Genomic DNA, 21,364 nt, shown 5'->3' with positions numbered 1-21,364 from the left:
TATGAATAGTTGGATGAAGAGATACATTTTATCTGAGGTTCAGGGAGGTCCCAAGCCTAGAAACTTCTTTCCTTGCAAAGCTGAGGTGTGTTTCCAGCATGTGGATTCATTTACCAGTCTGTGCTGTATCTGAAGTTCATGGAGCTTCTTTTACATTGGTACAGTTGACTAAATGGTTGCCTCTTGGGGATGAACGTGGCCTTCAGCCTTTCTCTTCTCCCTGAAGGTCAAAAAAATAGGAATGTGCTGGGCAGTGGTGGCACACTCCTTTAATCCCAGCACTCGGGAGGCAGAGACAGGCGGATCTCTGTGAGTTCAAGACCAGCCTGGGCGACAGGCTCCAAAGCTACACAGAGAAGCCCTATCTCGAAAAACCAAAAAAAAGAAAAGAAAAAGAAAGAGGGGGGGGAGAGAGAGAGAGAGAGAGAGAGAGAGAGAGAGAGAGAGAGAGAGACAGAAAGAAAGAAAGAAAGAAAGAAAGAAAGAAAGAAAGAAAGAAAGAAAGAAAGAAAGAAAGAAAGAAAGAAAGAAAGAAAGAAAGAAAGAAAGAAAGAAAGAAAGAACGCTAACCACTAGTTCTTACCTGTAAGCTGTCTAGAGGCTCCAGTCAGGTCACCTCATTAGTGTAGCTCAGGTATGCTTGTGAGGGACTTAACGCATCATTTAAGAATTTTTGTGCCATGAAGAAAAAGAAATATACATTATTCTATCATAGAGTTGGACCTAAATATTTGTTTTTTTAAAAAAACATTTATGAAATTCTGGAACATAATGATTATGTTTATGTGCTGATCATTTGAGTTTGTGTCCTGTGAACAGGGAACCTTCAAAAGATCCTGTCCCATGATCATCCTCCAGAATATTCAGCTGATTTTTATGCTGCCTACATTAATATTCTCCTTGGAGTTTTCTACACTGTCTGTCGAGATCTGAAAGAGCTCAGACATCTGGTGAGTGAACATTTTGTGTGTGTGCACACATGTATGTGTATGTCCTTTAATATTTTCACATTCAGAAAATTTTGAGACAAGCCAGAAGCTGAGAAAATACTTCACAAATTTAGATAAGGCTTTTTTGAGGCTAATATACCTTACAAGGATTGATATCTGTGGGTTAGTGCATACTAAACCTGATGAGAAAATTTGCATTCATTGTCAGTTACATGTTTTCATTGTAGTGTGTGTGTGTGTGTGTGTGTGTGTGTGTGTGTGTGTGTGTGTTACGTTGGTGTACATGTGTGAGGGGTTGTGCACACAGAGGCTTGAGGAAGCTGTTAGTATCCTGCTCTGTCACTTACTCTCTGGAGGAAGGGTCTCTCTCAGAACCTAGAGCTTACCTTTTTTTCTGCTGGGCTGGTGTGAGGAAGCTCCAGTTATCCTCATTTTTCCACCCTCCTCATTACTGGGTTACAGGTGTATGTGGCACTACTCCAGCTCCTTATGTAGGTGTTAGCATTCAAAAAAACAAGTACTTTTAATTACTAAATCAATCTCTAGTTGCAGAAACTAAAAATCCATTCAAATAAAAATGAAAAATAGCAGGGATATGTAATAACAAGCAATTTAGCATCTCACTGCTAATGTTTGTAATACCTTTCTCCAGGTTTTATTCTATAGTGATTGGCCTAGGAGCTTTCCATTTGAGTATGGCAAGAAGCTTTAATTACAGATCTTCACTGGCTAGTTATCTTGAGTTAGTGATTTTGTATAAAAGTCTTAAACTTTGAAAAAAGACTAGAATAGTTGTTTGTGTTTTGCTAGAAGTTTGGGAAATGATCGTGCTTAGCTTTTTCCCATTACTTACTTTTGGAGTTGTGAAAGGAAAGCAAGAATGTCTTGTTTCCTTTTAGACACCTTCAGTTAAGGGGCCAAGGGAGATGACTGAGGGGGTAAAGTGTGTGGCACCATATGCATTTGTAACCCCAACACTGAGGGTGGAGACAGACCTTCCTCCTCTGCTTCCCTACGAAATAACCTGTCGTTTGCCACTCCTTAGCCCCTGGGACTCTATGCAAGAGGGGAAAAATCAAGGAAAATACCTTCAGGAAAAGAAAGTAAAGGGTGAAAATATATACTTCAATATATAAGTTTCTTTGTGCTTTCCTGGAGGTTAATTTTTAATAACAGTACAACTTTTCTGAACATCATATTCATCAACTTGAAGTATGCTTTAAATCTTTATACAACTGGTAATGTTAACAAATTTAAAAAGTCCTTATGCATTGAAGAAAATATAGCACAAAAGTGTTCTTATTTTTCTCCATATCTAGAACATAAAGGAGTCAAAGCATTTATTTTCCATCAGATGTGTACTGTTAATTGTTTCAAAGTTTGTAAATGGTTTATTTCTTGAAAGTGTCATAGTAACCTATATAAGGTCCTTTTCAAGCATTTTTTTCTGTGTGTGCTTTTAAATCTGCTTTAGGAAGTTGTATTTGTGTAAGTATGTTTTAGAGGCTACCTACATAGGCAGCAAAGACAGGAGAAAATAAAGTGATATTTTGAATATTCATTTAGATTTGCTTTCTCTGAGAATGCATTTGGTAGCCAAACAATAGTAATTGTAATTGTTAGAAAAGCCAGCTAAAGGGGTTATTTTATACTCATCTAGATGCCAAACACAGAATAGTCAATTTGCTTAATCAAGTTAATTGCTTTCAGTTGCCTTGATTGTGGTGCTTTGTCACATTAATAGAAAATTAACTAAGACAAAATTCTAACACAGAATAGTAGAAATTTGCTGATATTTGAGAACTAAATGTAGGAGAATTGGGCGTGATGTTGGAGAGCACTGCAGAATTTGGCTGGGCTATTAACTTGCTTTGTTACCATGATGCCTTAGTATTACTTTTCAGGACTTAGGTCTGAAAATCTAAATTAATGCAAGAAGCTGGCGAGTAGCTCTTTTATTCCTTTCTCTCTGCAGTCACTTGCAGTACTTACTGTTGTCCTCTGCATTTGAATTTACACTATGATTATGCCTGTTTCTTCTCCAGGCTCCATTATTAAATCTTTTCATCATGAAATACTTGAGATTAGATTAATGTTAATAAATGCACATACTTTACCAATTCACTAAAGCTGCATTTCAGTAGGATTCTAATTTGGAAAAATATTAAGTAGTTGTGATTCGTCTCACACTTCTTAATGCATAGAATTCCTGGAGAGCTTGTTAAAACATGGAGTAGATTTTGAGTCTTATTCTCTGATTGGTTTAGTATGCCCAGGATAATGCCAAGAACTCGTATGTGTAACAGCTAGTGCAAACACTTTAAATAATCCTTAATTAGGTGATGCTTAATTTATGATGGTATTCACATGCTGGAAAACAGCAGTTAATTGTCTGGCCTTGATGTGTTTATTAAACATCATTATAGCTAAGAGTACAAATTATGCCTTATTGTGTTATATGAGTTTAATGTATTAGGTAGGATTTAGGCTGTAATGTGTATGCTGTTATACTACCATTATTGATATTTTTGTTATTTTATTGTAGTAATAAGCTAGAATTATCCTTAATTGATTATAAATAAAATTGCTTAATTTGTAATAAAAATTTTATGTGAAAAATTCCTAACTATATATTCCTGCTTTTTTGTCTTCTTTTTAAATTCATAGGCAGTGCTTAATTTTCCCAAATACTGTGAACCTGTAGTTAAAGGAGAAGGTAACTAGCTATAATCATTAATATTTCATTGGAGAAAAATTATACAAGATTTCAATTATTGAAATTTTCTCCTGGGAGCAGCAGGTGAACGTGATACTCGGAAACTATGGAGAAATATTGAACCTCACCTGAAGAAAGCAATGCAGACTGTTTATCTCAGGGAGATATCAAGGTAATTATGTGTTTAACATGTTAGATATCACTTAGCCTGGTAGGGTCCTGGAGAAGTCCCACAAAAGACCACCATCCACATATGCAATCAGCAAGAGCATTTATTATTCCAGCATGCTGGGGCCTGCCATCCTACACAAAGGCAAGATGGCAAAGACCCCCAAGAGGAAAGTGAGGGCTTGTTTTAAACCTAACTAAGGGGAATGTCTGAGGAAATTAGTTCATCTTAGATATGATTGGCTTATGCAAGTGGCAATCATGTTAGTAACTCTTGAAGGACTTAATCTTTGGGTCTCAGTGTTCCCATCTGATCATACACACTGCAGTTGCTTATTCCACAGATTACAATTAAAAATAGCAAGAGGACCAGGTCTGGTGGTACATGCTTTGAATTTCAGTACTAAGGTGCCAGAGGCAGACAGATTTCTGTGAGTTTGAGGACAGCCTGGTCTATATAGTAAATTTCAGGCCAATCAAGGCTACCTAGTAAGCCCCACCCCCCCCCAAAAAAAGAAGCAAGAGAAGTAGGGAGAGGGGAGAGAACATATTGCCCTATCAGTAAGAGATGAGAGACAAGTACATAAAAAGCTAAAACTGTTGCTCAAAACAGTATACTAAAGCTCCTTTCTTTATCCTTCTAGCCTGTTGCTAGCCTCCTGTACAGTTTTGGGTTTTTCTTCCATTTCTTCCTTGAAAAATATGAATTCATTAGTCTGACTGTGTGCTCTTGAAGGACTTAATTTTTGGGTCTCAGTGTTCCGATCTGATCATACACACTGCAGTTGCTTATTCCACAGATTAGAATTAATGTACAGTTGTATCCAATACAGTGATTGGAACTGTTGGGAGCTTTACTGAGTGGCTGATGGTATTTATTTATTGTGATCAGAGTAAAAAAGATAATTAAAAAATTAACATTGTGTATTTTGTTGCACTGTTAATATATATCAAATGATTTGTACAGATACAAACATGTATTCTGTGTGTATGTATTATTCTATTTTCTAACTTAATAAATGAAAATGATATGTTCTGTAGGGCTCTTTTTATTACAGGATATTGATTTCTTATATTTTCAGTCTATTTTTGCTCTTCTATTTTATTTTAGTTCCCAGTGGGAAAAGTTACAGAAAGATGACACAGACCCAGGACAGCTAAAAGGTATCAAAGAAAACACTGAACATTACCAGGGCAGTGTTTAAACTATGACAAACATGGTGGTTAGTGTTGGAGTTTGTAAAGAGTTTCCTTTTCAAGCTAGATATTTTCATTGATGATTTTCCTTCAACTGAATACCATTTTTTTGTTTTCTTAGATTCTATCATGATTGGATTCTGCCATGTGAAAAACCAATATTTCTTTTAGAGTTTTCACCTAAATAATCCAATTATATGATACAACTTTTACTTAGAATATGTAATAGTTCATGAATTTTATGAAATAAAAATCCAACTTTAGCCGGGCGGTGGTGGCGCACGCCTTTAATCCCAGCACTTGGGAGGCAGAGCCAGGCGGATCTCTGTGAGTTCGAGGCCAACCCGGGCTACCAAGTGAGTCCCAGGAAAGGCGCAAAGCTACACAGAGAAACCCTGTCTTGAAAAACCAAAAAAAAAAAAAAAAAAATCCAACTTTATACTAGCTCAGTTTAGGGATACTCTTTGGTGGTTATACTTTCAAAGTGCTTTTGTGTTCTTTAAAGAAGGTATTATTTTGCATTTTTATCAAACTGAACAGATTTTACTTTTAAAAATGTCTAAAATATTTTTTCTTTTCAAAAATTTAAAGATTTCTATTTAGGAAAGGGTATGATATGATGGTATTGAAGTTGTTTTGCCTCTTGGTTTCTGAGCGCTTCAGCTGATTTACAAGTGGTTTCTAGTAGTGTAGGAGAGAAAGATGAATAGAGTTACAGCTGCTATAATTTATCAGTACTCTTCCTGTGGGGCTTCAAACTGGGCTGTCTATTCATTTAAAAAATGAGAGGACTAGCTAACTTTAAATTACTATGAAGATTTTTAAGTAATACTCATGTAAGTTCTCTCAGTGTGTGACACACTTTCTTATGTGCATAGAATTGTAGGTATAGAAAAAACAGTATACTAGATATGGCTTATTTGGTGGAAAGTGTCTGTCCGTAGGGTTATTATTTGATTTAAGTAGCTTTTAACATATGACATAATAGTACATGCATGGGGTCTTAGAGTGCAGGGGAAGTTTCCTATATTGTAGTCATATAAGGCCTTCAGGGAGAGTGTAATGGAGAAAATAATGTTAAAGGGAAGAAATAATAGGGCTTACACTTTAAATTGGGAAGAGCTGGTCAAATAGAGCAAAGTCTGCCGTTAATAATGTTCAGCAGTACGGTGCTAGGTCAGCAGTAGCAGAGCGCAGTTATGGCCGTCAGAAGGTAAGTTGGAGAGTATACTTAACACCTCTTGGTAGCCTGATAAATAATGTCATAGATGTTTTGTTCTGTAGGTCTCTCGGCATACACCCATGTGGAACTACCATATTACTCTAAGTTTATTCTTATTGCTGCATACCTTGCCTCTTATAACCCAGCGAGAACAGACAGGAGGTTCTTCCTTAAGGTAATAGTAACATACTTCTTTTTTTATTAAAATCCCACCAGGACAGTTGGTCTTTATGAGGTTCAAAATATTGCATATATACTGAACATGTAAAGACATTTTTTCTGATCATTATTCCATAAATAATATATAAACTATTTTTAGAGCATTTAAATTATATTAAGTAATCTAAAGATGATTCAAAGAGCAGAGTATATTATACAACTAGCATACTTATTTTTTCATGAGGAACTTGAATATTTTTGTATTGGTGTTTGGTTTGGTCTGAATGCTCTTCAGTCCTCTGTGGATACCAAGGAATGACTGCTTTGAAGTTTCTCTATAAACTTCTGCGGGACACAGGTTAGACTAAGAGATCACTGAGTACACAGGACCTATTCGTTAACAGCTCTACACACAGTCTGAACTTTGGGAGAAAGCAATGCTTTACAAAAGACGGGAAATCGGGAATAAACTGTTAGTCTAAAACCTTTCCACTCCCTCACATTCTTTTTGTTTTCCATTTTCATGTGTGTATGAATCTTCATATTTGTATGCACATGTGTGTGGGCAAGGTGAGCATGCATATGTGTGCACATGAGTGTAGAGCCTGATGTTGGAAATCATCTTGGGTCTCTTCATCAAACCTAAGCTCACCAATCTAGTTAGTTTGGCTAGCTGGCTTCCTCTGGGCATCCCTGTCTCTTTGCAAGGCTAGAATTAGAGGTAGGCTGCCACACCCATCTGTCATTTATGTAAGTTCTGGGCATCTGAACTCCAGCCCTCACGTAACCCTGCTTAATTCTCTGGATGGAAAAATACTTAGTAATTAGGCTTTGTTGCTGTTGTTTTGTTTTGTCATCTGTTACTAGTTTTGGGGGGACGAGGACAACCCTCATCCCGACTATTGAGTCTTGAGTGCTCAAATGTTTTCAGCCAGTGTGTAGTATATGAATTACGATCCTCCTTTAAGTGATGAATTCACTTTTGTTTATCTTTGGAAGTTCTGTTTTTATAGCAGTAAATATGTCGTACTAAGATCATTGTAACAAATTCTTTTAAGAATTATCATTATTGTCTATTGTGTTTCATAACCTTTGTTTATGTGCAAAAGTAATCCTGCATCCAGTCTAAGCCCACCCTAAAACATATCAGAAGTAAAATAATAAGTAAAATAAAACTTCTGAAAATCATATATATATATATATATATATATATATATATATATATATATATATTTAGCATTACGTATGCTATCTTTACAACAAATTGCCTTTTCTAGTTGAAGCTTCTTAATCTGAAAAATTATTTTCCTTAATTGTAGCATCATGGAAAAATCAAGAAAACCAACTTTCTAAAGAAACATGAGAAGGTATTTATGTTTTAAATTCCCTTAACTTTTGAATTTAGAGAAACTTATGAATTTAGGATAATTAAGGAAATGGATGAATGTGTAATTATATTTGCATATGAGAACTTTTTCTGTTGATAATGTTACCAGTTAATGCAACGGTATTTTGTTAAGTAGTTCAAAAGCAAACTGAAAGAAGTCGGTGCTAGAGATAAGACTGAGTTGATGGAGTTTTTAATAACTTACTTAATGAAAAAGTTCTCCCTGTATTATTTAGTTAAACATAGTGGATAAACTCAGTTACCTTTTTCTTTTCCCCTCTTAAATACCTAACAAAAATTCCATTGATGAAATGAAAATGGGAAACCCATAAACACTTAAGCAGGAAAGAGATTTCTACAATTTGAAACTTGGAAGTGCTTGTAAAATCTCTTTAACCTATGGGTCTTGACCTCATCTATCAATAGTAAAAGATTTCTAAACATGCAGCAGTCAAAAATTAATTTAAAATCAAACATGCAATGATCTGAGGGGTCATGCCATCATGCTATGTGAAGCACTTATGTTCAGATTTGAGAAAATTGTTGTGAATTGCAGTGTTTTTACTACACATATGAAGTTTCCTGCTCTTAAAAAATATAATTAATAGCTCAACTACAGGAAATGACAAATCTTTAATATTTCTCTCCCATTTTTCGGCATATAAGTATCAATTTAGTTTATCTTTGGATTGTTTCATTTTGAATACTTGATTTTTCAGAATTACTATTTGACCTTTTTGTTTGTGTTAAATGAAGTTTAGATTGGGTTTGGACAGAATTTCAAGCAGTTTCTGAAAATACCTTAAGTATACTTCTGCCATTTTGTCTGATGTGTGTTTGCAAAGTGATGTTCTCAAAATATTGATCAACTTGGTAGAACACTGAAGCTGCTCTACATCTTGCATGGAAAGATTTAGTTATTTACGTAAACAAGTATACTTCATAGTTATACAAATTAGCTTGTCTCTAATAAATGGCAAGAATTCAACAAAGAATGGTTTTTAAGTGAATTTATTTATGGTTTATGTACCTTTTGATATATTTAATCCCAGCACTCAAATTCAGGAGGCAGAGGCAGGACCTTGTGAGTTCAAGGCCATCCTGGTCTACATAGAGAGTCCAGGTCAACCAGGGCTGCAGAGTGAGACCCTGTCTCTCCAGTGTGAAGAAAGGGATCACAAGTGGGAACATTTATGAGATTGCACAGAATAGATGGATATTCAGGCCAATAAGCCGATGGAAGGATGTTAGAACCACAGTCAAAACCATGCTAATTTTGTCTGAAAAATCTAGCAAAGCTCAGTTATTATACTCACCAAGTACTTTTTAGCAGTAGGTTTGTGAGTCCAGGTTAAAATCAGTGCCTACAGCATTTAGAAGGTAGACAGCTCCAGCTATGTGTGTACCCAGAACTTGGAACTGAAGTCCACACTGCTAATGCTGTGAGTTGTTTTCACTCAGTCTTAAAAGCAGGTCAGTATACACATCTCAGTTACTGGTGTTTTCAGGACTTTAAGAAGCAAAACTTTATTTTACTATCTTTTGCCTTTCAGTTTTACTGCTATGAAAAAGCAACCCCACCCCCCCCCCCCCCCCCACCCCCCGTTATGTCTTATTTTCTACTGCTCGTCAGTTGCTTCCTTTGTTATTGTTACAGTTGTGCTATAGTGTATCTCGGGTTAAATTTCTTTTTATCTTGAGTTAGTTTTGCCTCTGAACATTAACTTGTCATATGTTGCCACTTCTCCTTTTATCTAATATGTCTTCTTGAGACATTGAGTAGATACATTCGACATTATTGTCCTTTTCAAAATCGTTTTCATTCTTCATTTCCTTTGGTCTCTGCATACTTTATTCCAAGGGTAATTTTTTTCAGCTCCATCTTCTTTTCCGTTTTAAGGAGATTCAGTTATTTCCTCACCTTTTTAGAGTTTGAACCAGGATCCAGTTCTAGGCCTACACCAAAGCCTTCAGTTGTGCTTCATGCTCTCCTGAACCCATAGGCAAGTGATTAGAATGTGTGGCTGTTTTTACAAAATGACAAAACAAGTGAATGATACACAAAGAAACTTGAATAATAACAAATATGGTATAATTCCTGTCTTCACTAATAAGGTGCAAATTATAACAACAGTGAGACATTTACACTCTTGAATTGACAAAACTGACAAATTTTGATTCTAAGTGAAAGTGACACTATCAATCAGTATGAAACAGCCTGACTGCTCTGTAGGTTAACAATATCTAATCAGATTTGTATATTGGTCGAGGCTAAGGCTAGACTGCACTGCAGAAAAAAAAAAAAAAAAAACAACACAACAAGAAAACAAATCCCCAAACTTTTGAGTGGCTTATACAACAGAATTTTACTTGACTATAACTGAATATGAGTTAGATAGCTTCTTGCATCCTCTGGGATGTCAGGTAAACACAGTGGCCTCTGAAGTTAACAACAATGAGAGCGAGGAATCCCGTGGTTCAAAAAGTCCTTTCTTGGAAGTCCTGGTGTCGCTTCTACCCATATTCCAGAGCTCAGTTAAATGGCCTATGTCATTCTGTAAAAATGGGTATGTCTTCCTAGATGCCCAAGAAGAAGAAGAAAACAAAACAAAAACACTGTTGACCAACTCCCAGCAGTGTCTTTTTTCTCCTTGTACAAGGAAAGATGTACAAGATTGTCATTTGTACCGTATCTGTAGAAGTGATGGCTTTCTTAAGTAGATGTGATAGTGTAATTGTCATAAAAATGGAAAAAATAAAAAATACATTTGGGCTGCATTTAAAATTTGGATAAATCTCAGAAAACAACTAAAGGGAAAAGGCAATATGGTAAAAAGATGCATCCAAAATAATATAATTTATTTGGAATTTAAAGTCATACAGTGCTGTGTACTGCTAATAGATATGTAAGCACTGGCATTGTGAAAGCCAGCATGAGAACAAGAGCGTCACATTGTAGACTGGAATGCTCTCCAGGGACAGAAAGGGACAGTGAGAAGAAAGGGTACAGTGGGTTGTAACTGACTAGTAGCGCAGTGTTTGTTTCTTTGCATATAGTGTATAACATCTGGATTTGATAAAACTAGGTAGTGACTGTTGATATTTATTGTATTAAACCTCTGTTCATTTCTAAATGTTTGAAGTATTTGGTAGAACAATCACACAAGATTTAAGAACAGGAAAGTAATCTCTAATCTATCTCTTAGCTGTAAATAGCTGAAATGAGTGCTGTGCTTTGTGCTTTGATCAGTTTTTTTTTTTTTTTTTTTTTTTTTTTTTTTTTTTTTGCTTACAGCCATTCTTCTTTTAAATATTAAATATACTCCTATGCATGTACTTTCCAATTTACTTTCCACTGTTAAGAGGAAGTCCTTAAATTCCTAACCTGCTTTTAAAATTATCTGCTAATACAATGGAATTTCAAGTATTGTGATTTCCTAGTGACATGTGATTATACCATATGAATATGATACTCATAGTCTTTAAAGTTTTTATAAATTTTAAATTATTTTAGGCTGGCAGCTTATTCACTAATTAGAGAGTTTCATTACTTTCCTAAATTAAGATGGTACTTTGAATCATCTGTCTTTTTAAAACTATGTAGAACTTTGTTAAACTGTATTTAACTCTTTGAAACTGTGTCAACTAAATGTTGAACAGTGTATTTTCAAGGAATTGGTCTGAATGGTGGGAACTAACTAGTATATGCTCTAGTCCAGAAATTAAGAGCCTGGTTTGTGGGCCTGGAGAGATAGCTCAGCAGTTAAGAGCTCATGCAGACCACTTGGTTTCATCTCTCGGAACCCAGATGGTGCTCAAGACTATCTGTAACACCAGTTTAGGAAATCCAGTGCCTCGTGAACCTCTGCAGACACCTGCATGCCTCTCTCTGGTGCACATGCACACATTCAGGCACACATACACACAAAGAAAAGTCTTAGTTTTGGTTATACATTTTCTTGAAAAATCATTTGGCAAAATCAGCAGCAGGATAGCAGTGCTCAACTGCAAATGACTGAGTTCTTTCATGTTTATTGGTACAGAGAAATTTTTTTAGTAATTTATAAAAGATAATGGCATTATCTGCACAAGATAGGGCCCTTCAACATGGAGTTGGTGGGGGTCTTGGCTCCCCTGCCTGGGAATTTATAGACAATTGATAGTTGCTGGAGGAGGGAGAGACATTTCTTCAGTGGTATAGCCACTGGTAAGGTGCCTATGCCCAGTCACCCCTTGCCTATGCTCCTGTAAGTAGTAACAATGAAACTCACTGGGTAAACACAATTAACAGATGTAAAGGAAGGCTAGGTAGGAAGAAGAGGATCTGCAGGCCTGGGAGGGTAACAACAGGGTGTAGTGGGTGGGTGTGAAAATGATCAACATGCATTACCTGTGTATTAAAATGTCACAATGAAACCCACTATTGTGTATAACGAATGCTAATAAACATGGCAGAAGATAATCATGAGATCAGACAATGTTTTAAGGACTGTAGGTTAAATTTGTTAGTATGTTTGAGAGAAAAATATAAATATATTACTACTGGGTTTTAATAGTGTAGAAATCGTATGTTATGGTATAAGAAAAAGTTTCATGTTCTCTTTGCAGACAAGCAATCACCTCCTTGGACCAAAACCATTTCCATTGGACAGATTATTAGCAATATTGTATAGTATTGTGGACAGCAGAGTGGCTCCAACAGCAAATATCTTCTCCCAGGTAGGCCTCATCATAGGATCTTTCTGACCATTTCTAGTCAATTCTTCAGGTAGTATGATTGGTGGAAATCTGGGTATAGGTGTTTGCACAGTAAATGCTAATATTTTAACTGGACAATGAATACTGTTCCTGGTAAGTACAGTTGGCCCCTTGTATGACATGGTTTGGAATTCATTGATTCAACTAATTATAATCAGAAAAAGAAAACAATGACTTGCTTCTGTACTGAGCATGTGCAGGCCTTTTCTTGTTATTATTCAATACAAAACGTAATGTAGCCGGGCAGTGGTGGCACATGCCTTTAATCCCAGCACTTAGGAGGCAAAGCCAAGCGGATCTCTGTGAGTTCAAGGCTAGCCTGGGCTACCAAGTGAGTTCCAGGAAAGGCGCAAAGCTACACAGAGAAACCCTGTCTTGAAAAAACAACAAACAAAAAAAAAAAAAAAAAAAAAAAAAGGAGTGTAATATCTGCTTCTGTTGCACTTATATTAAATTATGTTTTATAAGTAATAGGGAGATGATTTACTAAAGATGAGGTTCGTTGTAAATATATACTGTTTTGTACATGGGGCTTGTGCATCTCAACTTTGACATCTCTGCGAGCCCTTCAACCAAGCCTCCTGAGGATGCTGAGGGGCAGCTGTATTGAAAATTCCATACACAAACTCTTCGGAGGTAATCACAGAATTTACAAGTATAACTAATGACAAAAGCAATTTAATGTTTCTGCTTCTTTTTCTTTTTTAGTAAAGGAATTTTAAAAATCATTGCTGTTAAACAAGTGTCTTGATGATTAAATTGATGACTTATAATATATAAGCATGATTTAATGAAAACTTTTTAAGTGTATATGAAAGTGATGTATCATGTCTTTATTTCTCATATATATACTTTTCAGGCTGATATGCCCTTTTTTAAAATTGGTTTGTTTTCCAGAATAACTAAATTTTTAGTATTTCACTAGGTGGCAGCATAAACCCAGAAGTAGAAAATGAGGATTCCAGTTTTGGAATTTTTATTTTAACTAGTTATGGTGTCTTTTTTTCCCATTGACATTTAAAGAAAATTGCATAACTATAGTCATATTAGATTTCTTTTTCTTTTTTCTGGTTTTTCAAGACAGGGTTTCTCTGTGTAGCTTTGTGCCTTTCCTAGATCTCGCTCTGTAGACCAGGCTGGCCTCGAACTCACAGAGATCCACTTGTCTCTGCCTCCCGAGTGCTGGGATTAAAGGCGTGCGCCACCCGGGTTGTGGTTTTTTTTTTTGGTTTTTGGATTTTTTTGGTTTTTCAAGACATGGTTTCTCTGTGTAGTTTTGGAGCCTCTCCTGGATCTTGCTCTGTAGACTAGGCTGGCCTTGAACTCACAGAGATCTACCTGGCTCTGCCTCCCAAGTGCTAGGATTAAAGGTGTATGCCACAGCTGCCTGAAAATAAAGGCTCTTTTTTTAATTTTTTTATTTATTTTTTTAATTTTATTTATTTTTTCCCCCCAGAGCTGAGGACTGAATCCAGGACCTTGCACTTGCTAGGCAAGCACTCTACCACTGAGCTAAATCCTGGGCTTAGATTTCTTAAATGATTCAGAAAGACTAGGCATGTATTATGAATATTAAAGGCAAAATGATGTAACTGGCATCTCAGAATACAGTCATGCCAGATATGTAGTGAGCAGTTTGTTTTGTGGTTGGTAATATGTAAATAATTAAAATTACATCACTATAAGTTTGATCTCAGAATGGATGTCAGACATCTGATCTCAGAATCAAATGTCATTACATCACAGATGTAATGTGATGATAGTTTTTAATTCATTAAATAAGACTTAAGGTACCAAAAATAGATAGTAATCTCAGCAGTCTTGAAATTGGATCTATATCATTGTTAGAAAGTCAGCATTTGTAGAAAATTAGTATGTACATTGAGTGTGCAGTTGAAAGGTATTCTAGTCAGTTATGCTCTATAAATAATCAGGTGCTAATAATTAAAAAAACTTAATTCAGTTTTAATCTATGTTAAAAGAGATTTTTCCCTATAATTTTAAAACTTGCCGTGTCTGAAATTCTGATCACCATCTAGTCAAGCACAAGACTGTGTTGTACCTTCCTGCTTGATTCTTCTGTGGAGACAACACCTTGCTGTGTTGTCCCCTTTCCATCCGAGTTCCGAGTGTCGCCGTGTGTGCAGTTTCTTTCTGCATACAGCATACATGGTTTCTGTTTGTTTCTACTGCGACAGTAACTGGACATCAGGAGCTACTATCTTTAAACAGATTCAGCTTATATTAAAGAGAAGTTAGAGAAAGATGACTCCCAAACAGAAAAGAAACAACTTGACAGTGTATGTGATTATAATTCTTAGATGCCACCAAATTACCCTTTTGAGAAGCAAACAAGGATAATTAAGGGTGATTTTTTAGAAATTTCCTTTTGGGAGTTTGCAACTTATTTGTTGCGGGGGTGGAGGGGTTGTTACATAAAAATAGTATTAAAAGGTTGTAAACGAATACTTGACACTGCTTTTAAGAGGCTTTAAGAAGAAAATGATTACTTCTTCATTGGGCAGGCTGTAAGAAAGACGTGGCAGCTAAGGTGCAGAATGGAGCTTGCCTGGAAAGAGTGAGCCAAGTTGTTTTGTTGTTGTTGTTGTTGTTTAGTATTTCTAATTTACTTAATAATCATTGTGCAAAAAGGAAACGTAATGAAATCAGTTTCATTTGCGAGAGAAAAACATTAGGAATGGATGCAGTTTAAAGACGTAGAGAGAGGGGAAGTTCTAGAACTAAGCAAAAACTAAACAGTGTCACCTGTAGGAGCCTGGTTGGCAGTGGATGTGGCTGTATCATAATAGTAGTGGTCCTGTGGCCATCATTGTAACACTAGTGCTGGTATTGCTGTTCAGAGTGCCACCCCCACCTACCTCCCACACAATCCTCGTGGACTGTGCCTCCAGTTCCTAGGGCATCTTACTTGTTTAGAAATAGACTCTTCAAATTTGACTCTCTAAGGAAAAATAAAACAGTTACAAACCGAGGTTTCTGATGCAGAGATTTACTAACTGTTCTGAGTTTTGACTATGCTGAACAGTACACACCTATCTTTGTGTGTACATTACTGGTACTAATGTAGTTAGAAACAGCTTGGCCCAAGGTTTGTCTTTATCTGGCAAGAAGTAAAATTGTTTCACTGTTCTTGGCAGTGAAAATTATTGACCTTTTTGTTTTGTTATTTCTTCTCATTAACACTTGGTGTATATAATGTTTCAAATATTTAAAGCATATAAATGAATGTTTGTTTATAAAATCTTTTAGTAACTTGGTCATTCCAACTATTAGGATATAAAAGATGGAAGAAAACATGGGGATAGATATCCCTAAACTTAAGGATTTGATCTTTGCTTTTGCTTGGTCAATAGAATATCGAAGAAAAGAAAAAACGTGCTATATTGAAGAATAAAATCTGGCGGGTGGGAATCACATCCCAAAGGAGATTGTCTCACATTCCCCTTTCATTTGGTTGGCAGTGACTCTCAATGCCCTGTTCTGTTTTTCTTTCTCCTTTTATCCATCTGTCAAATGTACACTTGCCCACCAATGTAAAATTAACTTAAACACAGTAGTGTTCCAAGTCCATTTGTACTGAAGTTCTTATATTTACGAACACTAGATGGCAGTGTTGTTGCATTGTCGCTTCAAGGTGCAGTAGAAACCAACTTTAACTTAACTTTGTCTCTGATACGTAAAAAGAAGGGATTTTAAAATTTTTCACATTTGGTTTGTTTGAGTGAAGGCAGAATGACTTGAAGGAATTAAGTATGTGCTATGTGTATTCATGCATGTGAATGCCCTTTCATGAACAGTAAGTATGATTGGTAAGAAATTAGATTGTTTGTCTGTGAGATGATATACTTTTCTATTTATTATCTTAAAGATTTATTTTATAGTAAGATGCTATTTCATAGTTTGATTTAACACTTTATATATAAAAATGTTCATATAACAATTGATCATTTATGGTATATACATTTAAAATTATTACAAAGAAAAACTTGTTATTTTATTTCATTTTGATCACTTTTATATTGAAACTATAAAAATAACATATTAAGGAAGACTTAAGTTTTTGAAGTCTGAGGATAATTCATGATGGTAATACTAATCATTGTCATGGGTATTGTGAGTTCACTCACTGATGCTTTGCTGTCTAGATGAATAGACAGTAGTAGCAGCACATTCAACATCTTAAAGTGTGTGAATGTTCAGCTTTACTGAACTTTAAAAACATTTTAAATGTTTCAGACTTTTAGATATCAGTCATACCTAATTTTTATCCTTATATACCTTTTAATCATTGTCATGAGTCTATTTTAAAGTTTTCATTAAGTGCAGCTTTCCTTGGTAAATGCTGTGGCTGACAGACTTTCCCTGGAGTTTGTTCTGATCTCCTTCTCTTGGTTGCGTGTGTGCGTAAAGTTCATAGGCATTACCCTCACATTTTTTAGTTCAGTGAGATGGTACTTTGGAAAACCATCTTCAAAGATAAAATATAGTTATCTTTTTGCCAGAAGCATATTAAAACCACATTATGATTTTTATGTGTTTTTTCTTTCCTTTTCCCTTATTTGAAAAAAAAATGATGAACTTTTTTGCAATATTTTGACTACTTGGTTTTTTAAAGCAGGAATACAAGTACAGTTCTTTACAGTTGCCACATACCTCACTTATTTTAAAATGTTAGGCCACATTCCCCAAAGGATGACATTGCTAGTTTATTTCTAAAATCATTGCTACAAAGTTGTAAAGTGATTGTGAAAAGGGAAAAAAAAATTGTAAGAAGTAGAGACATTGATTTGTACATGTTTACATAATTTTTGAAAAATAAATTTAAAACAATTTATTATCATTTTTCTATGTAATTATTTAACATGACAGTTATTTTATTATATTATAAAGATTTGCTAGGAATTAATAGAAAGGAGCTGTTGAAAGGTAAGGAAACACCTAATTATTATAAAACAGTTTCATATGCCATGCTGACAAGTTATATTTTCAGTAATGTATAATTTCTGGGTGATTATACATACTGAGTTGTACAGAATTTAATAAAAATATTTAAAATGAAAACATTTTAGAGCATGAGTTACTATATGAATTTTATTTTTTAAAATAGATATTTCTACCTTCTCTGTATTTAATTGACATTATCCTTTGTGTTAGGATATATTTGCATTTATTTGCTTTTTTATTAAAAGCTTAATCTTTTCTCCCAAATGCTCAGTAATCATGTTTAAATAACCTTAAGATTTCTGCTCATCTGATGTGTTTTCTTAGCTAGATAGGAGCTCAGTAGTAGAATGGAAGTTGATTTTTTATCACCAGTGTTGAAGCAGGTGCTCCATCCCTCGCTCCGTAACTGCAAGGATGGGTTCTCTGCTGCTCAGAGGCGCTAGCATGTTGTTATACTAAAACCAGAGTTTTGGCGTTTTCCTTCAAGTACAGATGGGCATGCATTGTGTTTGCTTCATTTCCATATTATAAAGGTTGGAGTTGTTTAATATTTTTTTCTGTCCTAAAGCATATGACGTTTACTTTAATTGAATTAGATTTCAAAGTCAATACTTTTCCTTGCTTGTAATTGAATTTTTCTTTGTTTAAAATTTCATCTAATAGATATTTGTGTCAGCTACACTTCAAGCACTGTATTGGGTGAAGAAAATAAAGAAGAAATGAATGTGTCTGTCGCTTCCACAGCCTTTTATGTATCTAATGGGAGACAGTCGGTACTAGATTCTGTTGGTACTAGACTGCTGTAAAGCTTTCTCTTTGTTATTTCTCTGCTTCACCTGGCTTGTGCCAGGATCACATGTCTCAGCATTCCTCACTGAAGTGCTCGGTGCAATTCAAGTGAATTTATGTAAATCACAGAAAATAACTAAATGCTAACATTTCCTCATCTTACAGTGTCTTTTTTCCCTTTCTCCTGAGCCACAACAGATTTGTATGGCATTCCGCTTCATACAGGGTAATGGAGAGGCTTACTCAATGTCCACTTTGCTGATGCATAGGTCAACAGGGATGCTGTTTGAGAGAGGCTGGCTCTTATTTAGCAGCTAAGAGCACCACCATGATGCATACCTCCACTGGTGTAGCAGATGAGGTTCTGAAACCTACTGCTTGCCCTGGTGTGGGTGCATTACCAATCCCACCACTGCAGTTCATGCTGGTCTCAGAAGGTTTAAAAAAAAAAAACAGTTTGGGGATGCTTTATGATTGGAAATGGTGAAACTGACCAATGATTTCCACTAGCTGCACTCTTGGCATTAGGAATGCTAATACTGTTCATTACCATTATGCTACTGGTGCAGGATAAAATGTTTTTCTTGTCCTCATTTGTAAAAGAACCGTATTTTTTTTTCCTGCTCTTCTTTTAAATTTCTTCAGCATAAGTACTTTACCTTTGTGGATGTGGCAGTCTAACTCGAGGTGTTTTTACTGATTCCTAGAAAAATAGAACCATTGCTTAACGGTGACATGTAAAATGCTAAAGGGTAAAAAAAAAACTGCATGAATTATGCTCTCTACTTTTGTATAATACATTGGTGTCTTATTTCTTGTAGGCAATATTTTATAACCGTTTTTTTCAGAACATAGTATTGCTTCTGATAAATATGCCAAATGTTTATCCATTATTTATATTTAGTTGGGGAATGTATTCAATACAGATACACTTTATTTAACATGATACATTTTGGGCTGAAGCCATGACGTTTCTATGGATATTTTCTTGCAAATGCATATTTAAGAAATTCCACACTATTGCTATAGGGACTATATATAGGTAAATCTATACATTAGAACTAGATTGTTTTAAAGAGAAAAGGGAGTTTGAATAAGTATGGGTTAGGGAGAAAATTACTGGGGATAATCTCCACTATGGAAATGTGTGTGTGCTACATTTTAAAGCACTTGTAAATATATGATAGAAGAATTGGTGCTGCTTAAGGGAGTTTCCCATGACAACTTAGTATGCAGCTCATTGGAATTCTTTCTTTGGAGGAGATTGGCCACACCAGGCATCCATAGACCTACCACACATGCACATTCACAGCCTGCCGTTGCCCATTCATACAAATGCTACTGCAGGAAAACTGTCTTTTCCCCTTGACAGAAAATTAGGGTTCTTGGGCCCAAGTCACTTAGAGAACTTAATTACACCTTTACCTTCAGACAGGTTGGCATGTTGGTAGTGAGTTGAATTCTTAGAATGGTAGGTGATCAAACTTGTGATTGTTGAGAATAAGGAAGAGAGCTTCTCTACAACTGTCTTATATATTTCCCTGGTGTCAAATGCTACTTAAATGTTATGGTATATGGACTATGTATTTATATCTCTTATCTTCTTATATCCCTGTATCTCAACTTCTCCATCCAAATTAATGACTGAACTTGAATTGATCTGCATATTCCAAATAAATCTAATACTGGTATGATAAATCAGATCATTCCCTAAAACTTTTCTGTGGAGTTTCAGCCTTAAATCTTAAAACTGGTCATAAAAATAAACAAATTTGCACAATAACAAAATAAAGTAAAGCTGGTAATCTATTGATTCACCATCTGCTGAGTGTGTGTCTGTGTGTGTTAATGTGACACACAGGTAGGAAAAAAATTAATAACAATGTTTCGAGATTTTACTTCAGCAAATGGTGAAGTAGCTTCTGAGTTTTTCCTTTATCCTGCTTAATTGACCATATCCAATATGCCCCCCCCCAAATACTAAGTCTACTTTATTCCTTTCAGCACTATTACAGTTGTCCTGCATCATGAGCTTCGTCAGAACTTAGTCCTCCACCAGCTCCTGTCTGGGCTCCTTGGTTCAAGGATCTTTCTATAAAGGCACCAGCACAAACCTTACAACTGAGTTTGATCTTTTTGTTTTTTCTTTTTCCTTATTTTTCTTACACTTTTTAATGAGTTACATTGAAGAACCAGCTCTCCATTGCATAGCCTATCTTGTAAGGCTCTGCTCAATCTAACCCAATATTTGCCACTTTCTCTTCCATCCCACTCATGATAAGCTGTTCCTGATGTCATACTAACTCTTTTTGTCTTGGTATTGCTGCACATAGTGTTCTGTCACTGTGTATGCTTCATGGTCTGCCCAGTAAGTCCACACTTTATCCCATTTGCTATTAGATCAATCCCTTCTCTAGGATCAGATACTTGTGTTCACTATATCATTAACAGAACACTGATCTGATTGCTGCCATTTACCGTGTATTTTTCTCCAGCTTTCCTGAATGTGTAGACTTTTTCACACATGATGTCCCTAAATGAATGACTTCCCATTCTCCTTATCTGTACTTAGGATTCTCCCAGCCACTAAAGGTTTCCAACCATTTCCAGAGACAAAGGCATTTCTTTTAGTTCCTTTGTGTAAAAATACACACCATTTTTGGTTACCTGAGTATGCTTCTCCTTTTGGAGGTAAAACAAACAAAACCAGCAGTGAATGTTTTAAACTGAACAGCTCTGAAAGTATTTGCCCATCTCATCCTAGTGCTTCCATCTACCTCCTCTGTGTGTGTGTGTGTGTGTGTGTGTGTGTGTGTGTGTGTGCGCGTGTGCAACAGTCTAAGCCAAACAGCTGATTTATGCCACAAACCACTACAACCTCTGATACCAAACCAATTATAGTGTTTTCTGAGTTGTCTGGAACTCACTTGGGGACACTTAATGTTAAGTTTATTTAAATAATTTAATGAGTTTTAAATCATACGATTTTCCCAGAACAGTTAAAATGTGGGGTATTTCATAAATCACTTGATCTGTATACCATCATATAGAAG

The 21,364-nt window shown here is 35.6% G+C and overlaps 1 protein-coding gene across 2 annotated transcripts in view; it reads left to right on the top strand.

Moving 5' to 3' along the window:
- The window catches only part of Orc5 (origin recognition complex subunit 5), a 55,276-nt gene that overhangs the window by 17,517 nt on the left and 16,395 nt on the right, over nt 1-21,364 (top strand). For both annotated transcript variants that reach the window (XM_028890939.2, XM_037203574.1), the window contains exons 6-12: nt 820-950; nt 3,618-3,666; nt 3,748-3,838; nt 4,946-4,998; nt 6,316-6,428; nt 7,732-7,779; nt 12,408-12,518. In XM_028890939.2, the coding sequence (XP_028746772.1) occupies nt 820-950; nt 3,618-3,666; nt 3,748-3,838; nt 4,946-4,998; nt 6,316-6,428; nt 7,732-7,779; nt 12,408-12,518 (596 nt within the window). The remainder of the gene's footprint in view (nt 1-819; nt 951-3,617; nt 3,667-3,747; nt 3,839-4,945; nt 4,999-6,315; nt 6,429-7,731; nt 7,780-12,407; nt 12,519-21,364) is intronic.

This window comes from Peromyscus leucopus, chromosome 3 (genome assembly GCF_004664715.2).
Source record: "Peromyscus leucopus breed LL Stock chromosome 3, UCI_PerLeu_2.1, whole genome shotgun sequence".
Lineage (NCBI taxonomy): Eukaryota > Metazoa > Chordata > Mammalia > Rodentia > Cricetidae > Peromyscus > Peromyscus leucopus.
The sequence above is the reverse complement of the archived record's forward strand: the minus strand, read 5'-3'. Positions and strand labels throughout refer to the sequence as shown.